The 16,793-nt window shown below is 38.0% G+C and overlaps 1 protein-coding gene across 18 annotated transcripts in view; it reads left to right on the top strand.

Annotated features, from left to right (window-relative positions):
* The window catches only part of SHLD2 (shieldin complex subunit 2), a 104,791-nt gene that overhangs the window by 54,735 nt on the left and 33,263 nt on the right, over positions 1-16,793 (top strand). For 6 of the 18 annotated variants that reach the window (XM_074337221.2, XM_074337219.2, XM_074337220.2 and 3 more), the window contains 3 exons: positions 4,677-4,747; positions 9,479-11,020; positions 14,502-14,609. In XM_074337221.2, the coding sequence (XP_074193322.1) occupies positions 9,484-11,020; positions 14,502-14,609 (1,645 nt within the window). In that variant the 5' untranslated portion in view covers positions 4,677-4,747; positions 9,479-9,483. Of the gene's footprint in view, positions 1-4,676; positions 4,748-5,464; positions 5,687-9,478; positions 11,021-14,501; positions 14,610-16,793 lie in introns of all 18 variants that reach the window. The other 12 variants (XM_088792120.1, XM_088792115.1, XM_074337228.2 and 9 more) reach the window with 4 other exon arrangements.

Raw genomic sequence — 16,793 nt, forward strand, 5'->3', positions numbered from 1 at the left:
GATGAGCCTTGATTGCTTTTGGAGAGTCTGTGGGTGGGAATTGACTCCCAGGCTGGCTGACTGTAAGGACTGGCTATGGCCACAATGTATGAGCTGCTGTGTTGGGGGGGGGGGTGACTTTTCAGAGGGGGGTCTGCCCCTGTGGGCTCTTGTGCCTGTAAAAACCACCCTTTGGGTGTGTCACTTGTGGGGCTAGCCAGGTAATGCTCTGGTGTGACCTGGAGTTGGCCTCTGGGTGTGTTGTTTCTTTTTTTCTTTCTTTTTTTTTTTAATTAAAGTTTATTGGGGTGACAATTGTTAGCAAAGTTACATAGACTTCAGGTATACAATTCTGTAATACATCATCTGTATATCACATTGTGTGTTCACCACCCAGAGTTAGTTCTCTTTCCATCACCATATATTGGATCCCCTTGACCCTCATCTACCACCCCCCTCCCCCCTTAGCCTCTGGTAATGGGTGTGTTGTTTCTGGTGCCTCTTGGGAGGGGCGCCCGTGCGTGCCAATTTCAGCTTTGCCTCTGACCAGCCTGGGGCTACCTGGTAGGAGCTACAAAGCTATATGCAGTGGGTTACTGCCTGTGCTGGACCTCAAGGCATGTGGGGGTGGCCTTGCTATGAACCAAGGTCAGCCTCTACCAGTATTGGGCCTGGGGCAGCTTAACAAAAGACCTTGGGCACCTCTAGGCCTGTTGCCACCTGCCGGCTGCCTGTAAGGCTCAGCCACCGAAAGAGCCTCCTTCGGTGTTTGGGCAAGGCTGGTTGACCCAGTGTTGACAGTGCCCCCGGCAGTGCTGCCCAAATTGGGTACGGCAGAGTCCCAGGGAGTCACTAGGGTGGGTCTGGTGGTTTTCCCAGAGTTAATGCAGATTCAGTTCTTGTACCAGTGCTGAGCCTGTGGCCATTTCACAAAATGCCCAGAGAACACCATGACCAGCTGCTGTACATCTCTGGGAGCTGCCTGTGAAAGGCTGCCAGCGAGCTGGGGCTGACTGCCCACCACCAAAAGTTTCCCATGCCACCTCAGACTGTCCGCTGCTGTAAAATCCTCTCACAGCTTACGGGGTGGGCTTGCCCTTCAGGAGTTTAGAGTGCTCCCTGGTGATGCTGCACTAGCTGGGCAGGGCAGGGTCCCAGGGAGTCACCTGTGTGGGGTGTGTGTGGCGTTCAGCAGGCCAGTGTGGTCTCAGATTTGGCCCTGTGGGGGAGGTGTCAACACAGGAAAAATGGCACTTGCCTGTAGGCTACATGTAAAGAAGGATAATGGAGGCTGTTTCTGTAGCCCTCATCCTGTAGCCACACAGCTCAGTCTTTCCCTGCATGTCTCTGGCACCTTCGAGTTGCTGCCCCTCCGCTGGAGCCCAGGGTGAGTGATTGCAACTGGGTGAGTCTATGCAAGGGCCCTTTAAGTGGATGTCTGGGTTTCTAGCCACCTTCTGTCTCACTAGATTGGAGGGACAAAATCCTCGCTGATTTTCATTGCCAGATGTTGTAGGGATTCCTCTTCCCAGCAAGGACCCCTGGGTTGGGGATCCTGGTGTGGACCTGGGACTCCTTAGTCTTCATGGGGGTTCCTCTGCCGTTGAGGTGTCCTTCCTGATGCTCAACCACTACCTGTGTGTTTGGAGTAGGCCCGTTTCACGTCTCTGTTCCTCTTACCAGTCTTTACGTGGCCTGCTCTTTATATCCTTAGATATAGGGGTTCTATTCAGCTAATCTTCAGATGATTCTAGAGGTTGATTGTTCTGTGATTTAGTTGTAATTTTAATGTGGTCATGGGAGGTGGCAGGCACAGTGTTTACCTATTCCACCATCTTGACTCTCAACTCTAACATTTTTTGAGTATTTACTCTGTGCCCATTTCACAAACACTGTTACGCAGGGATTGATGTTATTCTCATTTGACAGATAAAGAAACTTAATCCTCACTTGACATGTAAAGAAATTTCGTTTTTTATTATGGATGTTTTCAAAATATACTGAAAATGAAAGAATAATATAATGAACCTCAAGTAACTAACACCTAGCTTCAATTATTTCAAGTTTACATTTTCTAGTAAGATACAGAGTAGGGTTTTAACCCACATCTTTCTTACTCCAAAACCCATGCTTTTTATTACAATCCTGTTTGCCTTTTCATTTTATCCTTTGATGCTATTGAGTAATTTTATGATTACTTAGTGTTTTAGGTAAAATAGACATGGAAAGGCCATATAACAGTGAGTTTTTAGGTTAGTAATAAATAAGTTGGAGAAAGCACTCTCTTTTAACTACGTATATTTTGTAATAAGCATTTTTTAGTTGCAGTGTTCTGCAAAGACAAAACCTGCTGATACAGTTCATCCTGTTTTATAAATCTTTGACCCATTCATCAGACTCTGACCACTCTAAAGATAAGGAATTGTGGTTGTATTGGTCTTTCTGACCGAATTGCCTTCTGCAGATTGAGAAATTGTATAATTATTAACTACGGTAATGGATATGTACTTGCAAGTTTCATCTGGTATCTTAATGAGCTTTAAACCCTCTGAGTACACCCAAAACGTATCTAGAATCATTGAAATTTATGAGTTTTTTATAACTTAACTCTTCAGTCTGTGTGTTTTTGCTCTGATAAATAATTTTGTTTTCCCTCACCACATCCATTCCCCCCACCCCCACCCCACTCACACTCCCTATAAATCAGAGCATTTAGTAGAAGCAACTTTAGGTACAAACACTTTTTACAAAATTACTGTTTTGAATTAACAGGACCATACTTCCTAGTTATTTATTTATTTATTTATTTTGGTAATGGGTGTCCCACACTTACATGGGTATATATTTAGACCAATGTATTTTTAAAAAGGCACACTGAAGTAATTATCATACACAAATAACCTGTGTTTTATAGAGCTTTTATTTTTTTCAGACATCTCTTACCCTGGGAGATCCTCTCTGAACTCTCAGGACTGCTTTGTGTCGCCCCCGTGAGTCTCACCATCTTCCGCTGTCTGGAGAGCAAATAAAGCTCTGAATCTTAGGGCTCTGCTTGCTGCATAGCCTCATGGCCTCAGAACCATAAAGCACACCAAACTTGAATCCAAGGACTCTGTAATATAGTCTGGGTAAAGAGTCATCTAGTCAGATTTTCCCTTCAAGAAAGAGGCTAAACGGAACTTTTATTTTTTTAATTTTTTTATTGGGGAATATTGGGGAACAGTGTGTTTTTCCAGGGCCCATCAGCTCCAAGTCATTGTTCTTCAATTTAGTTGTGGGGGGTGCAGCTCAGTTCCAAGTCCAGTCGCTGTTTTCAATCTTTAGTTGTGAGGGGCGCAGCCCACCATCCCATGCGGGAATTGAACCAACAACCTTGTCGTTAAGAGTTCGCGCTCTAACCAACTGAGCCATCCAGCCACTCCTCCAGAAGCTCAGTGGCAGCTCATTGTCTTCAATCTAATTGTGGAGGGCGCAGCTCACTGGCCCATGTGGGAATTGAACTGGCAACGCTGTTGTTCAGAGCTCACGCTCTAACCAACTGAGCCATCCGGCTGCCCCTAAATAGAACATTTTAAAAACTCTACTGTGATTGTATCAAATATAATGTACTAGAAATATGTCTGGTGTTAGGGAGAGTGGTTGGTTCACTATAGATCGGTAAAGCATGATTGGATATTTAGTAGTTAAATGAATGGGATTGGATGAAATTCTGTAGAGTTGTGTGGAATGAAAAGAAGAGATGGCCCAAGGAAGAAAAGATAGAGAAAGAAAAATTGAAAAGGTAAAAGAACGAGTAAGGAAAGAGGTGTGTTCTAGAAACTCAGGAGAGTTTCACAATTGGAGTAGTCAAGTGCTGTATTTATTTGATAATTTGGACTTCGCTGTTTTCTTCATAGAGATGGGAAATAGAAATGAGATTGCAGGACATTTAGGAGAAAATGTTAGGTGAGGACACACGTTCAGTGAATGTCATACACTCCCCTTAAACAATTTGGAGTTTACCTGTAGTGGTCCTATCCCTTGGGTAACACAGCTTAGGCTATTTTCCTAGATCCTGTGTTGTGGGAGAAGAGGGATAACTCAGGGGCTCTACTGTACTTTTTACTGAATATTATTCAAATTCAGTTTTAAAATTTTGTCACTAACCATAGCCCAAAGAGCCTATGAAAATTGCAGATGATGGGCATTCCCACTTTGGTTGAGTTGCCCCAGGGTTCTCCCTTCCAGGGACACCCCTGCATTTAAACCTGGGGTAGCTCAATATTACTATTTTGTCATTGTCATGTTCTCTCTCCCATTAGACTATTAAAGCTCCTTGTTATTATATTGAATTCCCAGTATCTAGCTTAATGCCTGGCACATGATAATTGAGTAAATATTTGTTACATGAATGATTGAATGAATAAACCAATAATTACCTGTCTTTTAAGCACAAAAGATTTCCAATTCAATGGACTCAGAAAATGAAAGAAGCAGAATGTTTCAAAAAGAGGATTTGATAAACAGTTTCAAATGGCAGTCAGACAAGGATTGAAAACTAACCTTTGGATTTGACTGTTAAAGGTCATTGGTTTCTATGGTAAAAAGCGTTATAGGAAAATGATTAGAGTAAGAGCCGTATTTAATTGGGTTTAAGAATACATGGAAAGTGAGACCAAAAAAACAACAGGATTTTTGTTTTGTTTTTGTTTTTAAAGATTTAACACTAAAGGCAAGAAACCATTGGAGAGAACCCCAAAGATTTGAGACGGGGAAGTTCATTATCATAGTAAGTTTATGCATTTGATTTGAATATACTAAGTATTCCCACCTACATGTCAGGATAATATATTTCTTGCTCTTCTACTTGTTTTTTTAATTATTATTACTTTATTATTAGTTTCAGGTGTACAAAATAATGTAACAGTTAGACAATTATACCCCTCACAAAGTGATAACCCCTCTCCCCCAATCTACTACCCCTTCTGATATCATATATAGCTATTACAATTCCACTGACTCTGTTCCTTATGCTGTACTCAACATCCTGTGACTATATATATATTAAATTATAGTTGATATTCATTGTTATTCAGCTTCAGCTTCAGGTGTACAGTGCAGTGATCAGGCATCTGCACCATCCATGAAGTGGTTTCCCTAATAAGACTGTTGTAAAGATTTTGTAGTGTATTTGATGGATACTTATCTTCCATTTGGTTTTGATACCTTAGCTTTTGAAATTGAAGGTTTTTGCTCTGCTGTTTGGGGTCCTCTAGTGGCAAATCTAATAATGACATATAAATAGTAAAACGTTAATTAGATCTTATATACCATTCCTTATGCTGGTTATTCTTTCTGTGAGGATTAGATGAGGGTGGGGTATGTGGTTATAGCAGCTAGTGTTGCTTCATCCTCTTTGATTGTTATGGGTCAAAACTTGACAATTAAACTTACTATGACTTCTTTTCCTTGGTAATAATTCCTTATTATTAACTGAACATTGCAGTATATCTTTGTTTTAGCTGCTAATACATTAACACGTTGCGTACGGATCACAAGAATCTTCGTTTTTTTCTGAGCCATGCGTTAAGGACGGATAACGAGAATTCTCGTTTTTACTGTTGACTCTTTTTACTTTGCACATTTTATTGAATTATTTGTGTTTTGTTAATAACAAAGGAAGCTGCTTTCTGCAGTATCACACCAGGAGGGATTACTAACATCATAGGTGAGTAAATCCTAAAAAATTCCATAGAAAAATAATAAATGACATAGAAGCATTTACGCTTTAAAGAGAAGAGTGCATTTTAAAGTAGTTTCTTTTAAAAACCTGCCGGAATAGAGGGGTATGAAGGATTTAAACCCCGCCATATGCAACGTGTTAATAGCTGCAGTGTTAGATTTAGGCCCATTGTTATACAACTATTGGAACTTCAAATTTAATTTGAAGATTTTGAAAGAAAAGCCTGAATTACCAAATAAATAAGATTTGATTATTATGAAAATAATGCACATTCATTATTCATCACAATCAAACTTTTAAAATATAGAAATTTAAAAAAATTGTCCTCAATGTTGCTTCTCAATGTTTTTTTTCTAGGATTTAAAAAATATTATAAAATATTTCTGAACAATTTGAGGAACACCTCTGTAAAAATATAAAACATATTCAGTACAGCGGAAGCCCTTTGTGTACCCTTTACCTATCACATCCCCATACCTCGCTCCCAAAACTAACCACCATCCTGAATTTGGTATTTTATTCTCAGGCACATTTTGAAACTCAGTGTATTGATATAATAAGTTATATAGTCTTCAAATTGCTTCTTTCATTTAAAGTTATGTTTGCAAGATGTATCCATGTTGACATGTAACTCTTGGTCACTTATTTTTGCTGCTATACGCGTAATCTTTCTCTGAATGTTCTGTGATTTATCAATTCTCCTCTTCATAGACGTTTAGGTTCTAAATGTTTTGCTTATAGTCTCTCATAATCATTCTTGTGCATGTTTTCTTATGTACATCTGTGCAAGAGTTCTCCAGGGCAGAAGCTCAGACGTGGAATCATTGGTTGTGTGGGTGTGCATCTCAGCTTTACCAAACTGGTTTTCAAAGTGCTATTCCTATTTACTGTTCTACTAACAGTGTAAGAGTTCCCCAATCTAGGGTGTTGTTAGACTGCTTAAATCTCGTACCAGTCCTGTGGATATGAAACAGTGTTTCTTAAAAATCACAACAAAAAAACACTAGTATTATGGGATATCTAAAACATGTACAAAAATAGAGTGATTAGTGTAGTGACCCGCTATGCATCCCGTCACCCTGCCTCAGTGGTTATCAACACATGGCCCATCTTGTTTCATCTATTATACCCTCACTCCCTCTCCCCGCCCAGTGTTTTAAAAGAATCTGAGATGTCACACCATTTTATCTGCAAATACTCATTATGCGTTTCTAGCATATAACTCTTTCATACAGAGCCTCACTAACATTGTCCCACGAAAAGAATAACAATCTCTTAATGTTATAAAATATCAAAGTTTCAGTTTCTCTAACTGGCTTATAATATTTTCACATTTGTGTCTTCAAATCAGGATCTAAATAAGGTCCATACATTGTAATTGGTCTCCATCGACAGATTCCCTCTACTCTCCCTTACATCTACCTTGAGCTGTTAGCGGCCATTAATGATCATTGCCTAGAAAACCCACTAACTTATTAGGAGTGGCAAAATGGTGCTATTCTATCATTCCTTTTTTGTTTGTTAATTATCAGAATACCTCTATAAAGAAAGATTGCCTCTCCTCAAATTGTTGGTCATCTTGAGATCCTATTAGTAAAGAAAGAATAAATCTTCTTTCCTTTCATTCACCAACTTTTAAAACAATTATTTAGTCACCTGGTATCCTACAAAGGTGATCATTGGGTGAGTTTGTTTTAGTTATCCTAATGAACTCATGGGTTTAAATATATTTGATGTGTTCCAGTCCCTAGTAATCATTCCTATTGATACTCAGATTGCCCAACTTTGACCAGTGGGAGCCTCTTTAAGTTGGCTCCTGAGTTCTTTGACACAGCTCTACCCTGTTTCCCCAAAAATAAGACCTAGCTGGACAATCAGCTCTAATGCATGTTTTGGAGCAAAAATTAATATAAGACCCAGTCTTATACTATATTATATAAGACTGGGTCTTATAGTAAAATAAGACCAGGTCTTATACTATATTATATTATATAAGACCGGGTCTTATAGTAAAATAAGACCAGGTCTTATACTATATTATATTATATAAGACCAGGTCTTGTATTAATTTTGCTCCAAAACACGCATTAGAGCTGATTGTCCGGCTAGGTCTTATTTTCGGGGAAACACGGTAGTAGTCTTTGATAGTTTTCTTGCTTTTTGGTCTGATGAGATATTTCAGGTTCATCTTGTGCATTTCCTACCCCAGACCCAAAATCAGCTGTTTCTCTGAGGAGTCCTGGTCACATAGCCCCCTCTGTCTAACACATATCAAAATTCCAGTCTCTCAGAAGGGCAGCAAGTATCCTCATAACAGTGTTTACTTAGACAGCTTAGGCACAGCAGGCTATTGTTATCAAGGAATAGCGTGAACTCTCCTGAAATCTAAATTCATGGATGCCAGCCCAGGGCCCACCTTACAAACAGGCCTTTTTAAGGACAGTGGTCTCAGGCCTGCTCTTGTTAATTCTTTTCTGCACAGATGCCTATTTGACTTTTGTGGCAATAAGAAGTAGCAAGTTGGATAAGGAGTCAGGAGTTCAGAGGAGAGGTTGTGATGGAGATGTGTGTGTAGTAGTCGTTAGCGTATGGAAGAGATTTAGAGCTCTGAGACTGAATGTACTCACCTAGGGCGTGAGTACAGAAGGAGATCCAAGTCCTCCAGTCACAAGTCCTTAATCATACCAGGGTCTTTCCCAACTGCCTTTGCAGATGCTCTTTCTTTTGTTTAAATGCTCTTAGCCATAGTCTGGCCTTCCGTACTAGCATTCTTCCCCAGTAGATTATCGTCTCCTGTTCATAGCTTATATAGTATCTATTATGTTATTTTGAAACTTTCACTCTTTCTCTCTCTTTATTGTTTTTTTTAAAACCAGGCTGACAGTTTCCTTAGGCCAAGAACCATCTGTTTGTCCTTGTAGCACTGTTAAAATAATTTTCAGGAAACTCTAGGAATAGATTTAATACATACTTTTTGAAAGTCAGTTATTGTCAAGTAAATAGTGGTATGATTATTTTTAGCTCAGTAATTATGATGCTTATATCAAGTGCCACAGTTAATGAAAAATATTTAAATTATAATGAGTTTCTTTTATCTGTATTTTACAAAATGACTATTCTCAATCTTTCTATTTGTGTTTTAGAGAAGACTAAAGAGTACAGAAGGAATGAATGATTATGCTAACAGATTGGAATGACAATAGATAATATGTGTATAGTCACTTGTACATTTTAAAGAGAGCCCCAGTTCTTTATTTTTCTCTCCCATCTGGTTTGAGCCTTCTGTTTTGGTCTTGGGAATTGAGTTAACATTTGAAGGAAGGAGGCCCTGAAATAATCTATGTAGTAAAGAAAACAGGAAATTTAAAGATGACTATGATACAATTAAACAAATGCCTTTCCCCCCTTCTTTACTAACTTGTTATTTAACTGGTGCAAGTTTATACAACACAAGAAATGAACATACTAAGAATTTATTTACTCATTTGCTGTTAGTATACTTATCTTCATTTTCCTTAAAGAGAGTTTTTTTATAGTTATCTAATTTAATTTATTAAAGAGTCTTTACATGAGGATTTTTTGTGGATATTTTGATTTTCTCTTTATGATTTTTTGTATATTTATGAATTTATAGTTAAAATATCACTATGAATTACCTCTATTAATTGTGTTTTTGATTGTCTATATTATATTTCCTTTTTTTATATTATTAAGTTAATATCAATATGTAAAAATCTACTGACAAAATACTCAGTTTAGGTTTTTCATTTTTTTCAGAAACCATGAGTAGAGGATCTGAAGTCCACATTTTTTGGGGTGCTCCAATTGGGCCATTGAAAATGACGGTATCACAGGAATCAACTTCTTTAATGTCCACTGCTGACCCCTGGAAAAAAATTCAACTCTTATGTAATCCACATTCTTTACATCTGAAGAATGAAAAATACAAGCACAAAAATCTTGGAGAGTATCAAGTCCTGGAAGCTCCTGGCCCTCCAGATCCTCTTAATGGTCATTTTTTAGCAAACTCCATGAATACATCTGTTCATGTGAAAGATGACTTTATACATTGCATTTCTGAAACGCAGACTATAAAATTCCAGAAGAGTCATCCCATAAGGATGAGTGATATAAGTAACTCTGATGTGCAAATACGTGAACTTAAGGGTAGAGTTCAGTATTTAACTGAAGAAGAAAATTATCAAAAGCTTTCCAGTGAAAATAAGAAAACCACAGATGAACAGCATAAAGATCAATCAAATATATGTGGTCAAAACGTCCAGAAAAATTCCTTTCAGTTAGACCATAAGTGTGCAGCTATACTGGATTTGGTCTGTAGTACTGAACAGATTAATATCGGGCCAGGAGCTATGGAAACAGTGTGTGTAACAACAGAACATCACGAAATACAAAACCAGTGTCTGGAGGTCTTCTCCTCTAACACAGCAGATAAGCCAAGGTCTGAAGGAGCAGTTAGGAAGGTCTCAGACCTTAAGGTATCTACTGACACTGAATTTCTCAGTATAATGACCTCCAGCCAGGTTGCTTTTTTTTCTCAAAGGAAGTATAAAGAGGAAATTTCAGTGAATAAAGGGACCATATACGTGGAGATTGAACCAAAAGCAAGTCATGGGGAAATGAAAATACCTGAGGATAGTTTGAATCAGCCAAACGATGATCTTGCAGAAGGATACGAAAATGGACAAAACCAAGCACATTCCCTTGAACTTTTTAGTCCTGTCTGTCCTGAAACAAAAAGTAGCCATAGTCACATAAACTCTGATAAAGGTCTCGGAGAAAATACAGGATCTCAAGAACTTTTCAGTTTGGAAGATAAACTGCCACCAAATGAGATATGTATTGAGTCATGTAGCTCAGGGATACTGTATTCCCAACTAAATACCTTCCACAAACATTCTAGCAAAAGAAATGGGACCCCTGAAGATAAATGGGGCCATCCTAAAGCTCTCTCTAAAGTCCTCCAAGTAGCTAAGAAAATTAAGTTGGTTTCTAATGCAGCAGATCCTGCTGTAGCAAGGAACCAGAGGAATGTGTTTGGATTTAAGGGTATTAAAAAAACATCATTGATAAAAAACTGTGATTCTGAAAGTCAGAAGTATAATTGTTTAGTCATGGTGTTATCTCTATGTCACATGAAAGAAATAACTATAAAATCTGGACCAAATTCTGGCTCTCAAGTGCCTTTAGCCACAATTGTGGTAATTGACCAATCAGAAATTAAAAAGAAGGTTTTTCTGTGGAGGACTGCCGCATTTTGGGCACTTACAGTGTTTCTTGGAGATATAATTTTACTCACAGGTAAGGTCATCATGGTATAGCGAATGTTTATTTTATAAGCTGCAGGCTTTTTCCCCCTCCCACTTGAGGACTCTTTTTTCCCATTGGCCTTTCTGGGCATCAGCATGGTCTGTCCCTTGCTGGCACCTGTGTTGGCTCCTTACCATTGCCCAGTGTCCTGTGCATTGCCCTCCTTTCCACTCATCTCCCTCAGAAACCTTCCCCGTGCCCTCCTATTCATTCACTATGTTAGCTTTCAAGTCATGCAGTCAGACTGGCTCTTTGTTTTCTTACGGTTTTGTCTGCCTTATTTTTAACTCCTTTCTTTAACTATATTAGCATTTTATGATGAAAGGACAGTGTTTCTACTACTTCTTAATAATGCCGTGTATATTACATTCTTATTGAGGGAACAGATACAGAATTTCTTCTATTGCATTTTAAAATTATTGAAATTATATTAATCACTTTTGGAAATATGGAAAGGAAAACTGATATCATACCAACCTCATATAACCACCAGTTGAGTTTTAGAGTGTTAACTTCCAGTAATCTTCCCTATGCTCTTTAAAATGTACATAAATGCATACACACAAGCTGAAACTTATTGGGAATTTACTTTGTGTCAGACCCTGTTTTAGACTCTACATGTATATCAACTCTTTACCCTGGAGTCCTGAATTTGTATTCTTACTGTATAGTTGTAATCATACAAAGGTTTTATCTTGCTTTTTCACCTGACATAAGAAATTTAACATTGTGTTACATTTCTTTATTGACTTAAAATCAATACATGGTATTAGAGCAGAGATACCATTTATTTTAAGGCTGAATCCCAGACCGGAAGGAAGTTGATTAAGCTTAATAACATATATAAAGAAAGAATATGATAGAGGAGAGGTGGAGGTCAGCCTTAGAAGCTTAGAAATAGAAAACACCAAGGCAAGCATTGGTAGTTCCTACCAAATGGTTTGCTGGAGGAATGAGAACCTTAGCCAATATACCTTCGTATTTGTGTAAGATTGTCAGGTGCAGTCTCTGATACAGAGGTAAGTAACTAACAGAATCGCTTCCCACTGGCAATATCATCTTATTTGCTGGCAAGTCAATTCACCTAATTCCTTATGTTCGGATTCAGTGCTCACTGAGCAGCCCTTTGATCATGACTTGGCTTCCCAGGTGTAAAACTGCCTACAAGGTGAGAACAGCCTGCGAGTATTGTTACTTTGGTAATTAATGCCTCATTGTAAATTTTTAAAAAATGTGTTCTGTTTTTGTTGTTTGTCTCGTTAACTGGTTTAATGTGTGCTTCCAGTTGAAGAGCTGAAATCTATTTTTGGAATGCTGACAAACTCAGGTTCCCCAGACTGTAAAGAGAGGGCCGGACCCTGGACAAGGTTATTTTACTAAGGCAATTACTGTCACTTGTGTGAGCCTCAAGGGAGGCCTTTCCCAGCAGATGGAAACTCAGCCTTGCCACCTCTGTGTTTTTCCTGGTGTCCATACAGTTGTTGATGGCTAGGTAACATTCTATTAAGTGACTTTACTACAGTTCACTTAACCATTTTCTTTTTATAGGATACTTAGAATATTTCTATGAGTACCTGTTTATAAATATAATTTTTTTTTTCTGTTTTGCCTTATTTCCTTACGGAAAAAGTTATCCACTTCACCAATTTCTGAATAAGTTTCTTTTGTTTGTGTGGAACAGATGGAAACTTTATGGAAAAAAGAGAAATCTACTTTTCCATTGTCCCTATTAAGTAGTGGAAATTACATTTACATAGGCATTTATGGGTGAAATTCCATTGTAACTAATAGCGTCCAATTGTACATTATTCTTTCTCTGTGTTGGATATCTCATGCTACCTGATGATTATACACCCCAAACTGAAAAATGCTATGTAACAAATGTATGCCAGGTCATGTTCCATTCAGTAACACAATGACATTTTGCTATTACTCGTATACTTTAGCAATAGAACGAAAATATACTGTAAGCAAGGATTGTCTAAGGGAGATGACTGACTAAAGAGAGAAGAGGACCTGGAACGTAACTGTGGGAAACCACAGTGTTTAAGAACAAACAGAAGAGGAGCTGGGCCTATCAGTGGTGGGCGAGAGAACCAGGAGGCAAGGCTGGGCTATCCATTGCCCTGCACCCTATCACTAATAATTAACACATCACCAATCGACATAGGTTTTACAATCTAGTTTTCAGAAGGCTCTCCTTGAAATTTCTTATCTGTTCTTTTCTGAAGAGCAGGCATTCTGAAAGTTAGATTGTGAAAAGCCTTGAATGCTGTGCTAGCTACTCTTGGCCAGGAGCCCACTGGGTGTTTTATAAGCAAGTCAACAACACATCACATTAATGTGCCTGATAAATCCCTCATTAGCATAGTGGGACATGGATTGGAGGTGTGTGGAGGGACCTGCTAACAGAGAGGGGAGTACATGATGTCAAGAGTAGCAGTGCCAGGGCTGTGGGCGGAGTCAGGAGGCAGAGTCAGCAGGTAAGGTTGGTGACAAAGGTGGGAAGGGAGAGGCAGAAGTTCAGGGTGATTTCACATGTTAATTTACCTGGCTAGCAGCATAGTGCCAATAAATGAGATGGGTAATAGGAGAAGAAAAGCAGGTTTGAGCAATGCTGAGTTTGGGGAGCCAATAGAATATCCAGTCAGGAATGTCCATTAGGCAATTCTGGATAAATGGGTTTGAAGCTGAGAAGAGGGCTGGGATATAAATTTGGAAATACTTGGAATTTATGCATCCTTGTTTTTCTTTCTTATTATCTCAAAATTATTTTGCTGCTGTTAGTATAGCTGTATACCTCTAACATTTTCTACACTGATAATAGCCCGCCTGGGATCAATCTCTGTCTTAATTTTTGCTAAACTTAGGATTCTTTCTGCCTGTTGGGTGTTTAGTTCCACTAAAGGATTCTTCTCTCTCGTAGATCGTACAGTACTTTTCTTCTCCCATTGGAAAGTGTTCCTTACCTCTAAAGTCTTTCCCTTTTAATATCCAGAGAAGATGATTACCATGCTATTTAGAGAAAAATTATCAAAGTTCTTTAAGAATACCTTAATTATATTCATCTGTTTATAGCAGAAGGGACAAATGCGTGCCAAATATTTTTACTCCTCTAGGCACTACTGCTTTGGAACCATTATTTTGCTTCTTGGCCCTGAATGATTTCCTTTCATCAGAAATATACATTCTAACACTGTCTTATGTAAATAAAAGCCACTAAACTGTTCTCTATGGAGCAGTGAGCTTCTACATTGATATTGTTTGAATGTATAGAAGCAGTTTTAAAATTTTTCCCTACATACTCATGCATACTTAGATTCAGGTTTTGGATTTGCTATATTATCATTTTGTGCTGTTAGGCAGATCATTTAACATGTTTGAATTTTAGTTGCCTGATATGTAGGAAGCATGCATTTTTCAGTGTGAAGGAATTTATGGCATGATCAGACTTTTGTTTTTTCCCTTCTAGATGTAACTATTCACGAAGATCATTGGGTTGGTGAGACAATACTGCAATCAACATTTACCAGTCAGTTATTAAATCTTGGGAGTTATTCATCTGTCCAGCCTGAAGAATGTAAGACACATTTTAAAAGCAATAACTTCTTAGTATTTAAAGTATATACACATTAGAAAAAAGCTAGAGTTAAAATGGTAATTGTACAGAATGTTTTCTAAACAAGTTTGCTGGAGAGTATTGTTTTATTTTATTTAGTAAGAATGAAAATAACATTTACAAAAATGAACTACACTGTAAATTATATGTATTTTAAGAAATATTGGGGTTCATGTTTCATTTTCTTATTTTTCTTAGAGAGTTACTGTAGTGGTGGTTCTTACCCTTTTGGGGAGTCATAGACTTCTTTAAGAAGCTATGGGCCATTTCTCCAGAAAAATGGACTTAAGTAGATAGACACAAAATTTTGCATATAATACCAAGTGGTTCCATGGACTTCCAAAGTTCTTTTGTGGAATTTCTGAGCCTCTGATTAAGAATCCTTGAGGTAATTAAAAAAAAAAGCATGCGTCTTATAGTCAGGCAGTTATAGTTTGAATCCTTGTTCTTCTATCTACCACTGCTAAGAAAAACTGCTTTCCTTCTATGACATCCAATTTTGCTTCTTTTTCAAATTTTATTAAATTTATTGGGGTGACTGATTAATAAAATTATATAGGTTTCAAATGTACCATTCATCTGTATATTGCACTGTGTTCACCACCCAAAGTCAAATCTTCCATCACCATATATTTGATCCCCTTTATGCTTTTCTACCCCTCTACCCCCTTACCCTCTGCTGACCACTCTACTGTTGTCTGTGTCTATGAATTTTTGTTTGTTTGTCTGTTTGTTCGTTTGTTGCTTTCAGTTTTATATCCCACATCTGAGTGAAATCGTATGGTTGTTGACATTTTCTGTCTGACTTATTTCGCTTAGCATGATATTCTCAGGATCTATCCATGTTGTTGCAAATGGCAGCCTTTCATCTTACGGCCGAGTAATTTTCCATTGTGTATATATACCACATCTTCTTCATCCAGTCATCTATTGAAGGACATTTTGGTTGTTTCCATGTCTTGGCCACCGTGAACAATGCTGCAGTGAACATAGAGGTGCTTATATCATTACGGATAAATGTTTTCAGATTTTTTTGGTAGCTACTCAGAAGAGGGATTGCTGGGTTGTATGGTAAGTCTATTCTTAATTTTTTGAGGAACCTGCACACTGGAACCGCCTTCCATAGTGATTGTATCAATTTACATTCCCACCAGCAGTGTATGAGGGTTCCTTTTTCTCTCCAACCTCTCCAACACTTGTTATTACTTGTCTTGTTGATGACAGCCATTCTTACAGGTGTGAGGTGGTATCTCATTGTGGTTTCGATTTGCTTTCCCTTATAGCTAATGAGGTTGAGCATCTTTTCATATATCTGTTAGCCAATTGTATGTCTTGTTGGGAGAAGTGTCTGTTCAGGTCCTCTGTCCATTTTTTATTTGGATTGTTTGTTTTTTGTTGTTGAGTTGTATGAGTGAGTTCTTTATATATTTTGGATATTAGCCCCTTACCGGAGGAGTTGTTTGCAAATATCTTCTCCCATTTGGTTGGTTGCCTCTTTGTTTTGTTGACGGTTTCATTGGCTGTGCAGAAGCTTTTTAGTTTGATATAGTCCCATTTGTTTATTTTTGCTTTTACTTCCCTTGCCTTTGAGGTCAAATTCATAAAATCCTCACTAAGACCAAGGTCCATAAGTTTAGTACCTGTGTATTTTTAAGTGTATTTTATTATTTCAGGTCTTATATTTAGGTCTTTGATCCATTTTGAGTTTATGGGTGACAGATAGCCGTCTAGTTTCATTCTTTTGCACATGGCTTTCAAATTTTCCCAGCATCATTTATTGAAGACGCTTTCTTTTTTCCATTGTGTTTTTGGCTCCTTTGTTGAAAATTGTCTGCCTGTGTCCATACACATGTAGGTTTATTTCTGGGTTCTTAATTCTATTCCATTGGGGTGTGTGTCTATTTTTCTGCCAATACCATGCTGTTTTGATTATTGGTACTTTGTAATATAAATTGAAGTCGGGGGTATGATACCTCTGCTGTTGTGTTTTTTCCCCTCAGGATTGCTTTGGCTATTCAGGGTCTTTTGTGATTCCATACAAATCTGTTGGTTTTTTTGTTTTTGTTGTTGTTATATTTCTTTAAAAAACACCATTGGGATTTTGATGGGGATTGCATTAAATCTGTATATTGCTTTGGATAATAT

Source organism: Rhinolophus sinicus, chromosome 15 (genome assembly GCF_057876585.1).
Source record: "Rhinolophus sinicus isolate RSI-liver-muscle chromosome 15, RSI-T2T, whole genome shotgun sequence".
NCBI classification, from domain to species: Eukaryota; Metazoa; Chordata; class Mammalia; order Chiroptera; family Rhinolophidae; genus Rhinolophus; species Rhinolophus sinicus.